This window comes from Lissotriton helveticus, chromosome 2_1 (genome assembly GCF_964261635.1).
Source record: "Lissotriton helveticus chromosome 2_1, aLisHel1.1, whole genome shotgun sequence".
Classification (NCBI taxonomy): Eukaryota; Metazoa; Chordata; class Amphibia; order Caudata; family Salamandridae; genus Lissotriton; species Lissotriton helveticus.
In genome coordinates this window covers 1,950,042,455-1,950,064,960 of record NC_136059.1, presented here as the reverse complement: position 1 = coordinate 1,950,064,960, position 22,506 = coordinate 1,950,042,455, and the positions used below count along the sequence as shown (strand labels likewise).

Below are 22,506 nucleotides of genomic sequence, written 5' to 3'. Positions count from 1 at the left end.
TTGCTCCAGACAGGAAGGAACTGTTGTATTCTTCGACCGGAGTGGAATGGTCTGGGGGAAGCGGAGGGAAGTCATTGGGTAGGGTTGGAGGCAGATCGGGTATTGTTGGTCTTGCCTCTACCTTTGTTATTGTTGCCTCTGTAGCCTCCTCTCTGGTAACCTCTGGTGAATGTAGACTGGTCAGCTCACACTAGACAAAAACTTACTGCAAACATCCTGGTCCAACACCAGATGTCGATCTATGCATAGTGTGTGATCTGCAGCTCATATGCCTCGAACAAATATTTTTTGAGAAGCAGCGTTTCGCCTCCTTCACTAGGTGGCAAAATAGAACATTAGCAGGGAACAGGAAAGAGTCAAATAATAATAGGATTAGGTATGCCGTGTAAATTAATATCACACACACAAGCATATATACACGCAACCCTATTATTTATACAGAGGCATAGTGCATCCTCAAGCAGTTATTACCAAAATTAAATCTAAGAAACTAAGATAGGAATGCAAAGAAAGTTCAACTCATTCTTTAGATTTTATAAAAATGCAACATTGTCCCCAAATGGCAGCCCAGTGCATTACAAAATAATGTCTCCTAAATTTGCTTTTTTGTATTTGATTTTGGTTGTCAGTGTGTAGGTGGGGATTATTCTCGAAGGGTAGATGCAAAACTTTCACTCTTGAGCATTTAATGAAAGGATGATTCTCTCAGAGGATGGTGGGAAGGGGGCGATGGTGCCAATCACAAAGTTGAAGTGATCATGAAAAGGCTGGTAGGCTGGTATCCATCCAGTTGGCTGATCTTTCCAAGATTGTAGTGTTACACTAAGGTGGGTTGGCTAAATTGGAACCAGGACTTTGTGGGTTAAGTGAATGAGTGGGCATTGAGCAGGCGAATGGGTAATGGTAATATAATGAACAAAGCCTAACTGAGTCAGATTGCATCCAGATAATATAGAGGACTAATCAGTTTCACATTAATTATAAGAACTATGTCGAAATACACTTCATTTATTCAGGATGAGCCAATAGGTTCACAGATCCGGATCAACCAGAGAGCTTACACTTATGGAAACTTCACTAACCGTCCATTACAATGCGCAGTATCCTGCCTTGTACTTTGGATGGATGAAGAGACTATTTGCTATCTCACCTGCATGGAGCGCTATGCATCGGGTGCCAATCTCAGGTTGGGTTGCCTTTAAGACACTATGCATCACTTCAGACTACTGTAGTGCAGAGGTGCTTCTGTACTTATTCACTGAACAGACTCTTTCTTGAACTCCTCCCTTCTCCATAGAATACTGTTTGCATTGTATTCTGACTGCATAGGTCCATGCAAGAATTTCATGGGAATAGAACATGTGCGCAGAAACAACGATCCACACGAATAGTTATTTTACCGAATTAAAGCACTAAACCTGGACATCTCTGGGTTTTGGTTTATTTTGCTCTTACTTATGGGTGAGAAAGCCTGACACTCAGCCATGGTTAAGGTTACCAGATGGCTCCAAGTCGCCAAAGATGCAGTGCTCTCGTTCTGGGCATTTCGTACACACCTCCTTGTTTTCCAGTGTGCGTGCTCAGTTGTGCCTACAACTCTTAAGATGCATTGGGTTTTCAAAGAAAAGCTCAGGAATGGAGTAGGAATGGTGCACAGCGTTCTGGGCCGCAGCCATTGCCGATGGCTAGATCGCAGGCCACTGAAAGGTCCTATGTTGCCTTTTTAAGCTCTGAATCAAAGGTTCACGGGCCCAAACGCTGCAAGCTTAATTCACACGTGTGCTTAAGAGAGGGCATCACGCAAACAAAATTAGAATTTGAAATAAAAACTATATTTTTTAAATGTCTAAAATTTCGACTGGATGCACATACCATAAGCAAGTACTCATTTATTTTAGAGAACCATAAAGTATTCAGATTTCCTCTTATTTTCTGTAAGCACGAGGAATGATGCATTCGCAGCTAAAAAAAATAAATAAAAAAATAAAAATAACACCAAGACAGCAAAGCAGTAAAAAAACGGATTAATCAGGAAGCATGCACGAGGCGAGTTCCTGTTTGCCAAGGATGAACACCCCACCCCGGCTGTTCCCAAGGAGGGCTTGGTGGTGAGCAAGAGGTTATTTTACTTTCACACATCAGGATGCCAGAAGAGTCAAGGCTAGCCTCTGCCACAGGTCTCGAGCTCCGGGAGAGGGCCTGCCAGCTGGCCATTCCTGCCGCATGAATCATATCTCTCTCACACAGATTTCACACCGGCTTCCTTGCACTGGCTTTAAGTCATGCAGAGCAGGTGTGTTTTGTCTCTCTATTCACAGCGTGGGCCAACAATGGAAACTACCCAACTCCACTGGCAGGATGTAGCTTGTTAAATCAAATCTCTTAAGGCCGGCAAAATCTCAAGCAGAACACGGGTTTGATCGCTTGTAACTAAACATTTCGGATACGTTGACTCCACTGGAGCATTTTTATAAACAGAATCTGGCCGTCAGGAAAAGAAAAGCAACGTTTGCTCTACATGACAGAATTTAATTACAAAAAAAAAAAAAGCATAGCAAGTGGTTGCCATTCTAGGTTTTGCGTGTAAACACAGGATAGCGGAAACAGATGGAAGGAGACAGATGTCGCTGAAGAAAGGAAACGCATCTAGTTTTCAGGCAAGACAATGAAACACTACTCTCATCAGATAAGGAAGAAAAAAACGAAAGTTCGGTCCATTGTTTGGCGGTGTTGCATGGGCTGCCATGCGCCTGCATTAGAGGGATGCGCCATTCCGGATAGGAAATTTAGACAGAATAGTGCACCCAAAGGAGAGCTACGGATTGTAGGTGCTATAATCTATGTGAGCAAAACCATAAGTTTGTATATATAATTCTACGTGTGAATATACATAAAATTAGTTATTTATACGGGACGGAGAGAGGTATAGTGATATAGGCATAGTGAAGTAATTAAAAAACATGCTTTAAAAGAGGAGCCCGAGATTAGGTAATTATACAGAAATGGGTGATTAATCATAGGGAATAAGAAATGTGACCAGGAGCAATATGTATAAGGTTTTCAAACAAAACCACCTTAGAATAGTGAAACTGGATAGAAATGTCAAAACCTCTACAGCTTTAGGGCAGGGATATAAAAACAAAAGGTGATGCATACACTAGGGTAGTGTCCGTGAAAAAGCAGGGTGTGTGGCCAGCTAGTATATATAGGCCAGTCCTCGGGCTGCCTCAATGCTTTCTTTAATCATTAATATTAATGAGAATTGAACAGGGTTAGGTGGCAGGGGCTGACGGCAATTTCACACCACAGAACATTATGAAAGAGCCCACTACCGATAATTCAAGCTGTGCAACCACATCCTCTTGCTTTCAGCACACAATAGCCAGCTTTGCAGTCTGGTACCTGTGGTAATAACTGAAGTTCTGAAACTCTTTGAACTCTCACAGCATATCATGTATTCTTATGCACTCATTTATTGATTACAGACAGACCCCCAGACTCCTGGTCCTGATGAAGGTGATCAAATTTTGGGTTTCACCGAAACGTACGTAGGCCATGACAAGCATCTGAGAGCTTTACTCAAGATCAAACTGCCAAAGAAGGAATGCAATTAATATTGATGGACACATGTTGTTTGGTTGATCTGTGGAACTAATCTACGCCTTTTTCATTGTATCAATCAGAAATAATTTTTCTCAGATGTCTTTTTATTATGTGCGGTATGATAGTTGGTATGCATGAGTAGGATGATAGGAGTGAGTGGAAGGATGATGCTTTTATTTTGGGTCATTTCAAATATGAACTATCGTTACTTACCTGTAAACAGGTGGTTCTCCAGTATTGGTGTCTTTCATAGATTCACATGCTTGAATATTCCCCGTCGTCGAAGTGGGAGTCCCACGGTACATAAAAATAGCAATATTGCTAATATAACAGAAATGATAATATCATAGAGTAATAAAAATAGAGATAATACACTGTAAAACCTCTAAATGGTAACTTCCATAGGAAGACATTACAAGAGAAAAAACTCATTTGTAACATATCAGTGTCATTATGTTGGTCCAAACTGCAGCCAATCAGGCTCAAGCACCCTCTAGAACCTTCTCCTCAGAAGCTCAAGCCCTCAGATTTTCGTAGCACTAGTAATAATAGCGTATGAGGAGAAGAGAGCCTCTGAGGGGAGGAAGGGTGGGTCGCATGTGAATCTATGAAAGACACCAATACTGGAGAACCACCTGTTTACAGGTAAGTAACGATAGTTCTTCTCCAGTATTAGGGGTGTCTTTCATAGATTCACATGCTTGAATAGAATAGATAGCAGTAACTCCTTAGCACTGGGATTGCAAGCATCTTCACAAGAAGTAAACACATAGCTTAAAAGCATATAGCAATCACAGAAGAAAAAGGAGGAGGGAACAGAGGCTCACCTTATTTAAAGAGATGGCGAAGCACTGCTTGCCCCACTGCGGTATCCGCCTCATTGATGGAATCCAAACAGTAATGTCTGGTAAAGGTGTGCCTATTCGACCACGTTGCCGCCCGGCAAATCTGGTGTAGAGGCACTCCGGCAAACAAGGCGGTGGAAGACGCCATCGCTCTCGTCGAATGTGCCTTCACAGGACACTGTAAAGGCTTGCCAGCTTGTTGGTGACAGTAGGATATGGCTGCTGAGAGCCATCTTGCAAGTGTTTGTTTTGTCACTGAATGTCCCCTTCGCATTCTTCCATATGCTACAAAAAGTTGATCTGATTTGCGGAAAGGGGCAGTTCTTGAAATGTAAAACTTTAGACAACGACTGATGTCTAAGGAATGAAGGCGTTGTTCTGCCGGTGACTGTGGATTCGGGAAGAAAGTCTTCAAGAAGATAGGTTCGTTCAGATGGAAATCTGTAGGCACTTTTGGCAAAAAAGAGGGATTGGTACGAAGAGATACTCCATCGGTTTTGAATTGCAAATAAGGAGGCTTGATTGTGAAAGCATGAAGATCGCTCACACGGCGAGAAGATGTTAGGGCCAAAAGCAAAACGACCTTCCAGGTAAGAAATTTGTTGTCTGCTCTGTGGATTGGCTCAAAAGGAGGCTTCATGAGCTGTGACAATACCACATTGAGTTGCCATGCCGGAGGCGGGCGTCTGATAGGAGGAAACTTCCTGAAGAGACCTTTAAAGAATTGTCTGATAATTCTGGATGAGCAGAGAGAGGTTGAGCCATCATGCCTGAAACGTGAAATAGCTGCCAGAAAGACCCTCAAGGTGGCATGAGAGAGGCCAGACTGAGCAAGGCTTAGAAAGAAAGGCAACAGCTGTTCCGGGGCAGAAGTGAGTGGATGGACATTTGCTTCTGCGCACCAATGGCAAAACCGTTTCCACTTTAGTTTGTACGTTTGAACAGTTGAGGAAGCTCTAGCAGAAGCTAGAATCTCTCTGCATTCTTGGGCATCTCTAAGTTCGCGAATTCGAGGTATTCAGGTTCCATGCCCATAACTGAAGAGTGGTCGGGTCTGGATGGCAGACTTGGCCCTCGTCCATGGACAGAAGGTCCGGACGTGGATGTAGACGAATGGGCGTGCATTGGGACAACAGAAGAAGTTCTGAGAACCAAGCCTGTCTGGGCCAACGAGGTGCGATCAGTATCAAGTGGCAGGGTTGCCTGCGCATCTTCCACAACGTCCTCGGCACCAATGGTATGGGAGGAAATGCATAGGCGAACAGGCCGCTCCAGTCCATGAGAAGGGCGTTGCCGCTGGACCCCGGATGAGGATGCCAGCTCGCAAAGGCGGGGCACTTCCGATTCAGTGGAGTGGCAAAAAGGTCCATCAGGGGACGACCCCATCGGCGGAACACCATGTCCAGAGTCTCTTGATGAAGCTCCCACTCGTGGGTCGATGATGTGGACCTGCTCAACGAATCCGCTAGTATGTTTGAAACCCCCGGCAGATGGACCGCCGTCAGGGAGATTCGATGGCGAAGAGCCCAGTTCCAGATCTTCTGAACTAGCCGAGACAAGGGCTGAGATCTTGTGCCGCCCTGTTTGTTCATGTAGTGCATGCTGGTTGTGTTGTCCGTTTGAACCAGCACGGACTCTCCTTGCACTACTGGCAGAAAAGATCTGAGAGCAAGGAAGATCGCCAGCAGCTCCAATCTGTTGATATGCCATGTTCTTTGTGACGGAGTCCACTTTCCTTTGATTGAAAGGTCTAGGAGATGAGCTCCCCAACCCTCCATGGATGCATCTGTGGTCAGTGTTAGATCCGGAGGAAGGGCCAGAAAGGAAACTCCTTCGTTTAGGTTGGATGGTTCTCTCCACCAAAGGAGACTGTCTTTCATGCGAGACGAGACTCTCACTAGATCGTTGAAGGATCCTGACACTTGGCGCCATTGCAGGTCTAGTTCCTCCTGAATAGGGCGAGTGCGGAGCCTGCAATTCGGGAGTAGAGCGATGCAGGACGACGCCATCCCCAGAAAGGACTTCAACATGCGCACAGAAACTGACTGTTTTGAACGGATGAGGGTGACCAGACGTACTATTTTCACCTGTCGTTCTTGGGAAACGAAGGCTTTTGATAATTCCGTGTCGAGAATGGCACCCAGGAAGTTCCTCCTTTGTGATGGTGTTAAGTGTGACTTGTCCACGTTGATGGTCAACCCCAGTGACTCGAAAGTCCGCAGGCAGAGACTTGTGTCGTGAGCCAGCTGAAGAGGAGACGGAGATTTCAGGAGGCAATCGTCCAGATAAGGAAAAATCTGCACTCCTTGAAGACGTAGATAAGCCATGACTGGGGCCAGGACCTTCGTGAAAACACGAGGCGCTGAACGCAGGCCGAAAGGCAGCACCTTGAATTGGTAATGGACAGTGCCCACCTTGAACCTCAGGAATTGGCGATGTTGTTGCAGAATCGGCACATGAAAATAGGCGTCTTGCAGATCTATCGTGGACAGAAAATCTCCGCTGCAGAGAAGCCGCAAGACTTCTGACAATGTGAGCATGCGGAAAGACTGCTGTTTTAGAAAGAAATTGAGCGCCCTCAAATCCAGTATAGGCCGCCACTCTCCCGTCTTCTTGGCAATGAGGAAAAAACGTGAGTAGAAACCTGTCCCTTGTTGTGATATAGGAACCACTTCGACTGCACCTTTTAGTATGAGAAGACAAACTTGATGTTGCAATTCTAGCAAATGGGGAGGTGGCGGGCCTGATGGCGGAGAATGAGGAGGAATTTCTGTGAACTCCAAGGCATGACCCTTGCGAACAATGTCCAATACCCATTGGTCCGATGTTATCAGAGACCATTGGGAATAAAACTGCGAGATTCTCCCTCCAACTCCTTGTGTGACATGAGAGTCACTGGCGTTTGTTGTTGGCACCCCTATAAGTAGGTTTTCCTTTATAGGGTCTTGACTGATTTTGGCGAGTAGACTGCTGGGAGGAGTAACGTTGATTGCCTTGGTTGAATTGGCGGTACTGAGTGTGTCCTCCTCGAAAAGTTGTGGAAGACGAACCTCTTCCACGGGCGCCACGAAAGGGCTGCTTCTTAAATTGTAAAGAGACTAGCGATTTTGCTGTATCGGTGTCCTTTTTAATTGACTCAAGCGCCTCGTCAATGTGAGCGCCAAAAAGAGATTCACCGTCATAGGGCATGTCGAGTATCTTCGACTGGACTTCTTGTCGGAAAGAAGTGGATTTAAGCCAGCCCTGGCGGCGGAGAGCCGCAGCACTGGCGAGGATGCGAAATCCCGTACTCGCCACATCAATCGCACAGTCAATCATTTCCTCTGACGCCCTCATGCCATCCTGGAGAACTTGCTGGGCTTCCGCTCTGGACGCTTCTGGAATTAGTGAAACGAATGCGGAAATGTCAGACCACATTTGCCTGTCGAAACGACCTAGAATGGCCAATGCATTTCCAGCGCGTACAGACGTAGAGGACATGGTGGAAAATTTCTTCCCAATGGCGTCCAAACGTCGACCCTCTCTATCCGGTGGAGTAGTGAGAGGAGTCGCCGGATTGCGGGATCGTCGCTGTGCCGCCTGTGTGACAACCGAGTCTGGTTTGGGATGCGACAGCAAACAAGCAGGAGAACCTGCAGGAGCCTTGTACTTCCTTTCCAGGCGAGGGACTTGTGCCGGCAAGGAGTTTGGAGAATTCATAATCCTCATCCCTTCTTTCCATACAAATTCTATGATTGGTATGGTGTGAATTTGTTTGTATGGTTTGTTTTTGAAATCGTAGAGAAAGCAATCTTCTTGCCGCTGTTCTCTTGGCAATTTAAAGCGGTCCGCCGCTTTATTCATCAGCACATGGAAGCTTGCTGTATCAATGGAAGGCGAATCACCTGCCTCTGGCTGTTGCGGAGAAGGTGTCTGTATCCGATAGTCGTCGTAATCCACCATATCTGGATCTTGCTCATCGTCAGTATCCTGGTGCAATTCTCCTTCTTCACTGTCCGACTCATCCACCCCGTGCGCACCAGGTTGCGGAATAAGAGGGGGGTGAGGGCGGGGAAGCTCTGGCAAAGCAGGCTGCTCCAAAGACTGCGGATGGGTGGCAGGGCCGGAGTCCTCCGCAGGAGCGTGGCTTGGAGTACCCTGAGGGGTAGGCGGAAACCTTCGGTTGTAGTCATCCAGCATATGCTGGAGGTTTGAAAACAAAGAAACTGGGAAAGATGCCATAGGAAACTGGACCAATTGGTCATCCGGTTGGACCACTTCCTCCACCTCCTCCTGGTCAGAACTGGAGTCTTGACATTTTATGATTAACTCCGATGGACTGTGAGCTTCATCGTCATCATCGTCCCCCATAGATCCAGTCTCGTGATCAGTTGCCATCAAAGGTGAGGGTAATTGGAGATCAGGAGGTGGCAACTGCAGAGAAGAATCCCTGCCAGAGGTCAAGGAAGGCAGTGGTACCAGAGGCATGGTGGCAAAAGAACCCAATCCTGACGAGGATCCTGAACATGCCGCTGAGGAAATCGCCATCGTCGACGAGGTAGGGCCCACTGAGGGATTCGTCGTCGACGGTATCGTCGTCGACGGAACGTGCGTCGACGGAGTCTTCTTTGCTGGGATCTGAGGAGACGGCAGCCTCGTCGACGGTGTCTTCGTCGACGGTATCTTCGTCGACGATAATGTCGTCGACGGCACCGTCGTCGACGGCACCGTCGTCGACGGTACCTTCGTCGACGGTACCTTCGTCGCTTTCTTCGACGACGACGCCGTCGTCGTGGAGCTGGTCGACGGAGCACTCGACGTCGACGGGGCTCTCGTCGTCGAAACCATCGTTGCCTTCTTCGTCGACGATGTCGACGTCGACGAGGTGGTCGACGGAGAGGCTGACGTCGACGGGACCTTCGTCGACGATGAATCCTTCGACGTCGAAGAGGTTTTCTTCGTCGACGGCAACTTCGTCGCCGACGAGACAATAGGGATCGTCGACGGGATTGTAGTAGCTCTCGTCGACGCTGAGGACGTCGACATCACCGTCGTCGACGACGAGGAAGCAGACGTCGTCGTCACAGAGGTCGTCGACGAAGACATCAAAGCCAATCTTGTGGACGGAACGGTCGTCGACGACCTGGGAGTCAAGACTGTCAGAATACTGATAGAGCCTGGACAAGACGCCTGAGAGCCAGGTCTCGTGGGCGTTGACACAGAAGGCATAGAACTTGAAGATTGTGCCACAGGCAAAGCCAGCTTTTTCTTTTTCTGAAGAAAAGGAGAAGGCAAGTCTTGAACACTCCCACGCTTGGAAGGGACAGTGGAACAGCCTGACTGAAGACTTACTGCGTCTGACAGAACATCTTCTTTATCTTGGAGGCGCTTCAACCATATAAGAAGACGACCTTCCCTGTCTCTGAGAGTCTTAGAAGGAAGAGCTCTACAGAATTTACATTCATCCACCTTGTGGTCAGGGTACAGGCAGTAAATACACTTTTGGTGGGGGTCCTTCTCAAACAACCGTAGTTTCCCACATGAAGAGCAAGCTCGAAACAAAGACTTCTTACTTGACATTCTGGAAAAATAAGTTGAAGAGACAAACTCTGAAGAAAACTGAGCAGAGCTCAGGGAGACTCCCTTCACACGACGTGCGGTAGAAAATCTGAGGGCTTGAGCTTCTGAGGAGAAGGTTCTAGAGGGTGCTTGAGCCTGATTGGCTGCAGTTTGGACCAACATAATGACACTGATATGTTACAAATGAGTTTTTTCTCTTGTAATGTCTTCCTATGGAAGTTACCATTTAGAGGTTTTACAGTGTATTATCTCTATTTTTATTACTCTATGATATTATCATTTCTGTTATATTAGCAATATTGCTATTTTTATGTACCGTGGGACTCCCACTTCGACGACAGGGAATATTCAAGCATGTGAATCTATGAAAGACACCCCTAATACTGGAGAAAGTTTGTTCTCTTGCAGAAGGTGAATAATAATGTTTTTTTCTGCTTTCTGTGTACAATATAGAAATGTCACTTTATGCTACAACCATGATAATTGAAAAAAACCTTTATATAGAAAAAATGTGTGTTAACAAAAAATAATATATATACAAAAAATTATTTTTTCACTTTGCCAAATAAACTTACAACTAAAAAGATAATATTTCGTTGTGCATAGACTATTTTGCTGTGAGAATATTTCTGATCAGAGTTATTACCAGATGTAAATAAGATAGGCCGGATAAGAGGTTTTGCATTATATAATGTTCTCCTTGTTCCACCATGTTATCTCCTCCTGCACTGCGTGCGTTACAACCACTAGATCTTCCCAACTTGTGACCATTGTTGTTGCAGCCATTCCTGGAATGGTCTCATGTGTAGCCGTATATTGGGGACTAGGTGTATGCAGGACGCCATCATCCCCATGATCTTGCTCGCTGTCCTCACTGTCAGAGCTCGCCCCTTCTGGTACTGACGTGTCTCCTTCAGCAGGGCCAGTATTCTCTTGTCGCTGGGGAACACTTTGCTCTGTATGGTGTTGATCTGTGCCCCCAGGAAGTTCTTCACTTGTTCTGGTTCCATTGAGGATTTTCACCCAGTGTATGGAGAATCCTAGATCCGTTTAGCGTTTTTGTGACCCGCTGTGCGTGCTCTTTGCATGTCTTGTTGGTACTTGCTTTTATGAGCCAGTCGTCGAGGTAAGAGTATACATTAATCCCTTCCGTCCGCAGGTACGCCGCCACGGCTGCGAGGCATTTGGTGAAGACCCTTGGTGCGGATTTTAGTCCGAAGGCCAGGGCTGTGAACTGGTAGTGTTCTTTGTTGATGGTAAAACTTAGAAGATGCTTGTGCTGCCTGTTCATGGGAATGTGCAGGTGGGCATCTTTGAGGTCTATGGTGGACACGAAGGCCCCGTCCCTTATCTGAGGAATGACCTCCTGTAGGGATTGTCATTTTGAATTTTTGCGTCTTTATGCACTTGTTCAGGAACCTTAGGTCCAGGATGGGTCTTAGCGTTTCGTCCACTTTTGGTATCAGGAAATATTTTGAGTACACTTCCTTGTTCCTTTCTCTGAATGGGACAGGTTCAATTGCCTCTTTTTGGAGGAGTTCTTGTGCTTCTTCTAGGAGTAGCGCTCGCTCTTTCCCTGAGTGCGCCCTTCTTTTTGGTTTTCTGTTCGGCGGTCTCTTTTCCAGCTCTATGCAGTATCGGAACTGTATGATGTTGAGTATCCATTTGTCGGTAGTTATTTTCTTCCACTCCTGGAAGAAGTGTTTTAGCCTGCCTCCTACTGGTGTTACATGTTCGTTGACGTTTGGCTTGTGTAACCGTCTCTTTTTGGTCTTGTGGTGCCCCACCCTCGGAGGAGTTGCGTGGGTGGGCACGCTTCGCGTGGCGGAGTCACTTTGAGGTGGGGTGTTGGCCCCCTCTTCTCGTCTGTCCACGTCCATTCGCCCTCGCGCGAAAGGACTGGCCCAGAGGCTGGTACTGCCAATTTTGTTTTTGCTGTCCCTGCTGGGCTTGACTGTCGCCCTGGTGGGTTTGCTGGAATGTCTGGTGTGACGTTCCCGGCTGGTTTCCCCCTCTTCCGTTCGGTCTCCTTGTCGGGGTACCCCTTCTCATCCCTCTGAATTGCAAGGCCCCCATGGACCTTGCAGTTTCGTTTTCTTTCTTGAGCTGGGTGAGATTTCATCCCCCGGCGCCCCAAACAGTGTTTATCCATTGAAGGGAGTGCTCAGAATGTTGTTCTGTACTTCTGGCTTGAAGCATGAGATCCTGTGCCATGCATTCCTTCTCTCTATGACTCCTATCATCATCAGCCTGCTGGATGTGTCAGCCCCATCCAAGGCTGTTTTCAGGCAAGAATTTGTAATGTTCTTTCCTTCCTCCACCAGGTGTGAAGCTCTTTGCTGATCTTGCTCGGGGAGGTGCTTGAGCAGCTGTCCAACCTCGTCCCAGTGTTGGTACTGGTGCCTGTTTAGTAGGGCATTTGAGTGCGCCATGCACCAGTGTACTGCTGCGTTCCTCTCTATCTTTCTCCCAGTTAGGTCCATCCTCCTGCTTTCTTTGTCTGGTGGTGGGCCTGATGTTGTTGGGACGTTTGCCCTCTTCCTGGTTGTTGCCGCAATAATGGAGTCCGCTGTGACGGATCCCCGGATGTAGGGAGGGTCCTTAGAGGAGTGCTAATATATCTTCTCCATCCTAGGCGTGATTGACCTGCATGTCACTGGGGCTTTGAACGCCTCCCTCCCTTGGTACATGACACTCTGAAGCATGGGGAGGAACTGGCTCCTTGTTTGAGTGGGGAGCTGGGTTTCCAAGAGGAAGTCAGCCTTTGGTTTTTCCTCATCAAGCTTGACTCCAAAAGCCGTTGCCGCGTTCCTGATGACCATGTTATATGCCCCAATGTCATCCGGCAGCGAAGGCCTCCAAGGATACGCCTCCACGGGCTCTTCCGGGTTTTCGGCATAGAGGTCCTGCTACCCCAGGTCCTGCGTCATGGAGGATGCCGAGCCGAAGTTCGTTCCCTTGTCATCGTCGCCCTCTTCCTTGTAGTAGAGGCCCTCTTCCTCTGGATGTTCCTGGGGTTCAGGTGTTTTCCGTGGCTCTTCAGCGTCAAACTCCTCTTCCCCTCTATTTCGATGACTATCGTCGGCGGCTTCGACGTGATCATGAATCTTTTCATTTTCTCGTCGAACTCTCTCTTCCTTTGCAGGATGTTCTCCATTTCAACCTCGAGCCTGCTCTTCTTTCTCTCCAGCTCGACGTCGAGCGTTTCGGCCGATCTCTTCGACGTAGTCATCGACGTCGAAGCAATCTTCGAGTCCTTCTCTAACGAAGTCGAGTGGTCCTTTTCGGGGACGTGCTTCGATGACCATGGCTTTTCGCCGGTATTTGCCGCCTGGGAGTCCTTTTCGAAGGATTCGCTGGGCTGTTTGTCCTTGGATGCAGCTACGGCCGCCGGAATTTTCGGAGCTGGTGCTCCCTTCGAGGACTTAGACTCTGTTTTTCGAGAGTATGGTTCATGCCTTCGAGGCTCTGTTGAGGGTTTAGGGGTCGACATCTTTCCTACCTCTTCAGACGTTTTCCTATTGGTCTCTACGACTGTGTAGTCATCTAGTCCTTCTGCGATGTTGTCCTCTTCGTCGCTGGAGAGGCCTAGGTCCCGGAGAGACAGAGGTTGGCCCTTGCCTTGCATGTTGTAGTTGGCTCTCCTCTGTCTTTCTCTAACCCTGAGTGTTTTGGGGGTGAAGGCGGAGCAGGCGTTGCAATCCTTGCTCTCGTGATCAACCGGCAGGCAGAGGTTGCAGACCGGGTGCTGGTCCTTCTGCGCGTATTTGTGGTGGCAGTTACGGCAGAATTTAAACAGTGTCTTGTCCATTCCTGCGCTCAGGGGGCCCCCTGTGTGCGCATTCTCCGTTGGACATCTAAGATCTCGAAGTTCTCCTCCTTCTTTGTCATCCTGGCTTGGCGAGCTTGTTCTTCTGTATCTTCTCCAAACTTTTCTGTGAAAATTTCGTCTTTTTCCTCTTCTTTCTTCCAAAAAACTCTGGAGCCTCTCGGTGACGATCCAGACCCAACGGCAGAAAAAAGAATCTGAAGATGGCGCCCAAGGGTGGGAGCTTCCGCAGGAAGTATGCCGACGTTACAGGAAGTACACCAAAAGGTGGGACGTCAACACCCATCTGGGCTACAAAAAAAATTAAAAAAAAATAAAAAAAAAATAAAAAAAAAAAGACTACGATTCCGGACCCAACCTCTAGACCGCGGAATAATGCACAGCATAGTGAATCCATAAAGATTCACGCTGCAAAACCTTCAGCTGTTGAATCTGTCGAAGACTCCGTATCTTCGTTACAACACTTATTTGAGTAGCTGAGATAAAGGATAAAAAAGCAGTATGAATGAACAGCTATGATGGTAAGGGAATTTGGCTCTACTTGCCATCACTCTTGCACCAGGTCATGAAATAATGCCGTCAGTACAATGATTGAAAGCGAAATACATGTTTTCTATGAAAGAAAATACCATTGGAGATGTTTAAAACCTAGCTCAAGGTGGTCAACACGGCCTTATCAGCTCTGCTTGAACCCTGGATACCTACTTTGACCAAGATTACTTACTTATGAATCTTGTTAACAATGCACTCAGAGGCCCCTAAAGTCACTATACACAGGCACAATGAGGTGCAATCTTGGCAGAACTGAGGTGCAAAAGCAAGGGGCTATTAAGGATGCTTGGAGTCATACCTGTGAGGGGCAAATGAGGTTGATTGGTAGAGCTGCTTGCAAGGGTTCTGTTTCCAACACAGTAGGGGGGTGAAACGGGTCAGCACAGAGTTGCTTGTAGGCGCTCTAGAACAGTGGGATTATGGAGCTGCAGGTCAGGATAGAGGTGCATTGATTGAGCAGTTCAAGAGGGCCAGGCCTTGTACTGACTGGAACCACATAATTAGATTTTCGTTTAACAGCTTCTATCATTCTGGGTGCTATTACCTTGATCCACTTGAAAACAATGATTTGTAAAAGCCCATGACAGGGGAACTGGCTGACCCTTGTGACATGGAGTATCTGGTAATTAATTATGCTACCAGGGAACCAGCAGTTTGTACCGGAACTTCAGGAGGAGCGTCTCTCTTCAGAACGGTATGTGATGTAATTTCCTTCAATGACATAACAAATGCTAAAGTCACATAATATCACTCGCGGAGTCATCATCCCTATTCGTAATTTTGATACCCGATTAAAAAAGCCTATCTGTTTATCGTCACAGAACATTAGCAAAAGTATATCTTTGCCCTGAACATACTTCTTTATCAACTGAAAGCAAAATGTGCATAGTGAATCTGCATTTTTATTGATAAAAAAATCTGTCAGTAATCAACACAGCTTCAATAATATAAAAATAAAGACACACCTCAGGTATCTGCATGTATGCCATCATTCTTTGTTATTAAACGCTGTCAATACTTAAAGTTTCTATTCATGGTTTACCTCCTCGGTTGCTGATTTCTGGGGGCATTGGTGGAGCCATCATGTTAGTGTCCATTGGCTGGGACCCATCCTGCGTCATCTGATCTTCGGGCGGCATGTACGCAGGGGGAGGAGTATCCGCTAAAAGCAGGAAGCACAGGGTGAGACAATCGACTCTTATTACAAGACACTGCACATTAGATTCAGTTAGGCACGATTGGATTACAGCCGCACAGGACACTGGTGAGATGATCTGCAGCTCTTTGTTTGCAGTTTCCTGTGATTAAGCACTTGAACAGACCACAATTTTCTATTTTTAAAAATGCATGTCATTTTGTTTTTACAAACAGAAAGTAGATGAACACTGCAATAAGAACACCACAGTACCTGATGGAAAATCACACTGCTTGCAGGATTGAACCATCAAGATAAAAGGGAGTGTTTATATTGTTTCAATAATTAGCAGTTTGAGGTACGACAGGAATTAATGTAATACACTGCCAAGGAAAGATATGTATATCCTCTATCTTGTGCCATGCTAAACCAGGGGTTTCCAAATTGGATCTGACTGGCCGTAGTACTCCGATTCTCACAACACAGTGTCTTACTGCCTACCATACATGTGCCTCACACTCACTGCACATACATAAACTCAATACGCACACAGAATGTTAGCGCAAGGTTCCTGTGTATTTGAATTTAAAATTTGAATTTAAAAACATTTGTTGAGCGCACTTATACCAAGCGGTTTCATGGCGCTATTGGGGGTTACGACCGACAGGTAGCAGCAAAGCGTTTTAAGTAGAGAAGGCGCGGGAGAAGAGAAGAGTTTTAAGATTTTTCCGGAACTCTAAGTAAGTGGAAGAGGTACGAAGTCCCAAGGGGAGGGAGTTCCAGAACGTTGGCGCTAGGGCCGCAAATTTTGCCCCGCCAGCTTTCTTCTTCTTGAAGCGGGGTACGGTCAGGAGTGCCATGTGGGATGAACGAAGTTCTCTGCCCGGTAGGTAGGGGCTGATGGCTGAGTTGATAAACTCGGGAGCAGTGCCCATCCTGGCCTGGTAAGTAAGGCAGCCCAATTTGAATAAGGAACGTTCTCTCACAGGCAGCCAGTGCAGGGCCTTCAACAATGAGGTGGCACGATGGCATTTGGGCAATCCATAGATCAGGCGGGCAGCCTGGTTCTGCACCAGCTGCAGGCGATGTAAGGCGTAGGCCGGTGCGCCATTGTAGATTATGTTTCCATAATCAAGGCGCGAGAGCACCATAGCCATTATGATGACCTTTAGCGCCGGAAGGGAGAAAAAACGGGATATTTTCCTGATTATCCTGAGGGAGAAGAAGCAGGAGGAAACTACCGAGCTAACTTGGGAATGTACAGAAAGTTGTGCATTTAGCAGGATCCCAAGGGTCTTGACTTTAGGGAGTGGGGGGGGGTACCTAATGAGGGGGGCCAGAAGGACGGGGACCATGGACTGCAGCCACCTCCGGTCAAGACTAGCTCAGTCTTGTCTGGATTAAGCTTGAGGTGGTTGCAGTTCATCCAGTCCTGAATGAATAGCATAACAGTTTGGACGTTCTGAGCGGATGAGGGGGAGTGGGAGAGATTGAAGATTAGCTGGAGGTCGTCGGCATAGTTGAACACCGTGACCTCCAGCTGCTGCAACATAAAAATGAGGGGGTAGATATATAGATTAAACAGAAGGGGGGAGAGTGACGAACCCTGGGGGACGCCGCACTCCACCTTGCGGGGAGCGGCAGTGAAATCAGCAAGGTGGACCGCTTGAGTCCTATCACGTAGGAAGGACTCAACCCATGAAAAGGCTGAGCCCTCTATGCCCGCCGCCCTGACACGGGTGAGGAGGGTGGAGTGGTCCACCGTGTCAAAGGCGGCGGAGAGGTCCAGAAGGATAAGGGCCTGCGAGAGATTGGTGTCAATGCCTTCGCGAAGTCCATCCATTACCGAAATCACTACCTTCTCCGTGGAGTGTAGCGGTCGAAAACCTGCCTGACGGGGGGAGAGACAGTGATTCGTTTCCACGTGAGCACTCAGGGTAGTGGTAACGTGAGTTTCCAAAACCTTTCTCAAGTAGGGTAGTAGGGAGATGGGACGGTAGTTGGAGGGGGATGAAGGGTCGACATCAGGTTTTTTTAGGATGGGAATAACGACCGCTGCTTTGTGAAAGTTGGGGACAATGCCATAGCTGAGCGAGTCGTTGAGGAGGGTGAGGGGGGGGACAGGGCAATGTAGGTAATCTCTCTAAGAATGTGGGCAGGGCCGAAGTCCAGAGGAGAGCCAGATTTTACCCGTTGGAGCAACGGGGGAAGAGAGTCCATGGTCAGAGGGGGAATAGTGGTTAGTTTGGTGGCGGTGGGAGGGGGGGAGGGATTAATGAAAGTTGGTGAGGGGGGGGGGGAATGTTAATTTTAATTTTGGCAACCTTCTCAAGGAAGAAGGCATTGAGCGAGTTGCAAAGATGTTGGGAGGGAGGGATCGTGGCCGTGGCTCTGTTGGATGTAGCTAATTCGTGCACCGTGGCAAAGATTTCTTTGGACTGGGACTCGGCCATTAAAACCCTGTTGGGAGTAGAAAGCTGTCTTGGCCTCAAGTATGGCTTTTTTGTAGATCTGGAGAGCAGAGAGATAAGCGGTTTTTAGTGTAGGGCAATAGGCTCTCCTCCAAGCTCGCTCAGCTCTCCGCGTAGCCAGTTTCTTTGCCTTAAGGTCTGAGTTGAACCATCTGTTGGCTGCGTGAGCCCTTTTAACCGTGATGCGTCTCAGGGGAGCGAATTTGTTGCCTGATTGAGTTAGCCAGTTATTGATGGTTGCCAGCTGGGCTGGGGCGGCAAGGCCTGAGAGGTCGGGGCTGGTCCTGGCCAGAGATGAGCAAAAGGAAGGCATGTCAGCTTTGTCCCATTTCCTAGCCCAGATGTTCTTGCTGAGTGGAGGCTTCGCATCGGGGGCAAGGGCAAGGGAGAATGAGATAAGGGAATGGTCAGACCAGGAGCAGGGGGAGACAGTGGGGGGTGAGATGGGGACATTCAAAGCCCAGATTTGGTCCAATGTGTGACCGTGAATGTGGGTGGGGCTGTGAATGTAAGATGTAAAGTTGAGGCTGGTCATGAGATCCGTAAAGTCCCTGGAGTGGGGACTTTCAGCTGGGTCGTTTGGCCAGAGATGGAGGTCCCCTAGGACTAAGACTGAAGAGTTATTGATCGCCAAAGTGGCTAAGAGTTCTTGAAAACTAGAGTTAAAAGATGGGGTGAGGTGGGGGGGCGGTAAATGAGAACACATGTCAGGGGCGTCTGATAAGAGGTAGAGCGTGCTATCAGGTAGTCCACCTCTGAAATTGGGGGGGAGGGGAGGATCTGAAAATGGAGGTCAGTCCGAGCTATCAAGGCCACTCCTCCACCCTTCTTGCCCTCTGGCCGATCCGCTCGGATGGCAGAGTGTGAGGGGGGCAGTGTAGCAAGAATATTGGGTAGGGAGTCCGCCTTGAACCAAGTTTCTGTTAGAAACAGGAGGTCGGGAGCATGCGTGTCGATGTAATATGATAGCTCATGCTGGTGGCTAACTGCTGACCTAGTATTGAGAAGTGTGGCCGAGATATTGAAGACCGGAGTTTGGGGAGAGAAAGGGTGGTCGGGGATCGAGGATGGTGGGACATGCGGGGGTATCAATTGTGACACAATCGTAGGGGGGGAGCGGGGAGGGGAGGCGAACAGGCCAAGGGCAGACACCAGGGTTGCTAAAGGGGGGTGGGGGGGGGTGAATGGTGCCAGGACTCCAGTAAGAGCAGAGCTGATGTGGGGGATAGGTGATCAGCCGGGCAGAGTGTGGTGCCCCTTGCCCCTGCCGGCCGCGGACGGGCGCAGACGGGCTTGCTTTGGCTCCATTTTGTATTGCCAAGGGTATCTTCTTGCTGTTGCATAGAACAGGAACCAGAAGGCACACCACTCATGGGCACAGAGGAAAACGTCTGGTCATAACAAGGTAAGCTGCCACCATTGCTTTATGTAGGTCACCCAGGTCACGGACAGTAGTCTAATGCACACTAGGAGGGCCCAGTTAGCTGGTCCTCCAGGTTATAGAACAGGTTCTGAAGGTCATATTAACAGGTACAGGCCGAGGACTCTGTGCACATACTTGGTCTGCGTGAGCCAGGGCCAAACAGTCAGGACACCAGCTTCACATGTAGTTTGGCACTCAGGGAAAGGGAATACGTGTGCTTAGCATGTAAAGGACATTCCTGTCTCAACAGCCTGCAAACACAAGCATGCAGAAATTATTTGTGCTAGGTGCTAGGTCTATGAGCAACCTATCTTTTCTTTTCCTCCTCTGCTTATGCCCTGTTTTTTAATTATTACCAAATCATGTGGTGATGCTGTTTATTAAATCCCTAATCTTTTCAGATTGGCGTCAAGCAGCGCTGCAATCTTGGATAAGTAAAAAAAACAGCACAGATACAGGAGGCACAAAGAGGGAGGGCACACGAAATAGCGCACAAATACTCTGCGCATTTGGGCCCGGTTATACAGCTTGCATTAGCACAATAAAGGAACCTATTGGCTTTGTCTTGTTTCATACACTTCCTCGAAGAATATGCCACAGGTTTCAAAGCATAATGAGGCAATTAGTCAGCAGACACTGAACAGAGTATCGGACAAACAAAAAAGAGCCCAACATTGACTGCATGCAAGTATTAAGGTGCTATATGTCTACAGGGCACATGTGGATTGTGCAAGTGTCTCTCTGTGTAGAATTATTGCTTTCAAACTCGAATGAAACTAAACTTTTTATGATTCCCCCAATGAAACACAGCAAGGTCACGGCCTTGAATACATTCAGGCTCTTGAACTGCCTCCATCTATTCACACTGAATACATCTCTCAAACCTTGGAGCCTCATGTCAACAAATTCTGAAAAATAAGAAGAAATGTGGCCAATAAATCTATTAAGGGAAAGAAATACAGAAATGTCTTCTCATCAATGACCTAACGAAATGACTACTGAGCAACATATTCATATTATTTTAGTAGTACAATAGAATATGGATGGAGCTGGAAGGAAGGCGTATTGACTGGACCTGTCAAAAAGAACCAAGAACAAGCAACAGATGTGTATGTGGGCAAAGATTTTTGGCTGAAGGTCTTAAAAATAGTATGGCATCACTTCCAATGCACCCTGCATAACCACAACCGCCCATACCTGTACACATTACAGGAGCAAGTTCACGCCACTACCTTACACCTGTGTCAACAAGACAACCACTTACTCCACTACCTACACCATTACCTACACACGATACCAGCATCTACACCCTACTTCTCGAACATACACCACCACAGAGTATTATTAATGGCAAAAGTGCAGTATACAAATAGCACTTTAGTTAGTGCCCAGGATTTTGGTTCTCTGAAGCTTAAAGGTGGCCGAAATGTTAACAAGCTGAAGGGGCGAACCAAGCTATTGGCGTTTCTATTCCTTAACCGTTCTGAGGGTCCTGAATTTACATGGGAAGCTAACTGTTTCTCTTAAATAGAGAGCCATTTAGCTGAACTGACCAGACCACTGAGCTGCAAGTAATCGTTCTACATTCTTAGGCTGGTATGCAGGGCCCAATCACCACCTGCAACTGTGGTCACCCCCTCTAAAGGCATTAAGAAAAATAAACACCACAAAACATTTGCATGGGTAGGAGGGGCATCGGGACATCATTTTCTATGAGTTATAGAGCAACGCTGAGCATCGTGGCAGAGGGAGGGAACAAAACAGACAAACTTTCGACAGATGTGGTTTGGAAATAAAAATATCATGTCTGATTTTTAGTTTTAATGAGTTTGTTAGTGGCTTGGTTCATGACCAACAGAGTAAAGACCCAATCAATGTATTTACTGTATTTCTTGCATAAAGCACCCACGTATCGGTTATTAGCAATTTCAGACTGCTTCAAGATGCTTGGGAGAGCAAAAGGAAGCAGCACAGGAAGAGGAAGTTAAGATCAACTGAGCGTGTTGTGGAGGACAAGGAGTTAACAGAATTAAAGACGAGTGGAGTGTGATGAAGTAATCAGAGATGGGAATGGCTGAACAATAGGCGAATAGAAGCAGCAACAGAGAGTTGGAGATGCAGCAGATTTCCCACCAAAAAAAAGATCGCGTCAGAAAGACATTTTGGCTCACTGCAGCACTGGGTGTGACGGGGCTTCATATAATATCCTTTTTCATAAAAAAAAAAAGAAGAAACCTACTCGCATAATAATTTTTTCTTTTAAATAGTTTAACCTCTGATCGCCAGGAAAATACGCAAAAAGCGTTCAGTGCATGGTTCCTAACCAGGGAGGTTAGGATTTACGCAATCAGCCCCTTGCACAGCACAGAACCACATGCCAGTTATGCAGTGGTTAGTTCTATGGGACCCGGGTCTGCCAGGGGTTCCATCTACACCACTGTCACCTGGACACTAGTGAAAACTAGTGCAGCCCAGAATAGATCCATCCCACCCATCATCTTCCTGCATCAAGGCCAGGGTGCGATTCCAAACAATCACGCTGGCATATCTTAATACATTATGAGAAGCAGGACACGATGGGAGCTTAACAGGCAGAGGATGGACAGGAAAGTGTGGATTGTTTAGGGGGAGGTACTTAAGACACAATACTTTTTGAATAAACTTTTTTAGGCAGAAACGAGAGAGAGTGTTTGTGCGCGTTTTTGTCTGTGTGTGCATGTAAAAATCCAGGGCAAAATCCGACAGACAGCCCACCATTCCAGACTGAAAGCACCTGTACCCAACTATTTACAAGAAGACACATTTTTTAGAGGGATATAACACCCTAAACACCCCCCTGAAGCGATGCTCCGGATCAAGGTCGGGTAAGTCAATAACATTTATTGTGCAGGTATGCTGGTGGCCTTCATCCATTTACAAAGGGCTTGTTTTGCTCACTGGGCTAGGGCCGCTTCAGTGCCTGGGGAATCTGGGCAAGCCATATGGTTGGAGAAAGCCCACTGTAAATAGGTAACGACTCCCCAACTCTGACAACACTGCGGAGGGAGAGAACGTTTGATTAAGATATGATGAGTTTCTGAACCCGTTGA

At 47.3% G+C, this 22,506-nt stretch overlaps 1 protein-coding gene across 3 annotated transcripts in view; it reads right to left on the bottom strand.

The window, feature by feature from the left end:
- SMAD1 (SMAD family member 1) overlaps positions 1-22,506 on the bottom strand; it is a 258,254-nt gene that overhangs the window by 28,628 nt on the left and 207,120 nt on the right. For all 3 annotated transcript variants that reach the window (XM_078676885.1, XM_078676884.1, XM_078676886.1), the window contains one exon: positions 15,431-15,550. In XM_078676885.1, coding sequence (XP_078533011.1) covers positions 15,431-15,550 — 120 coding nt within the window. The remainder of the gene's footprint in view (positions 1-15,430; positions 15,551-22,506) is intronic.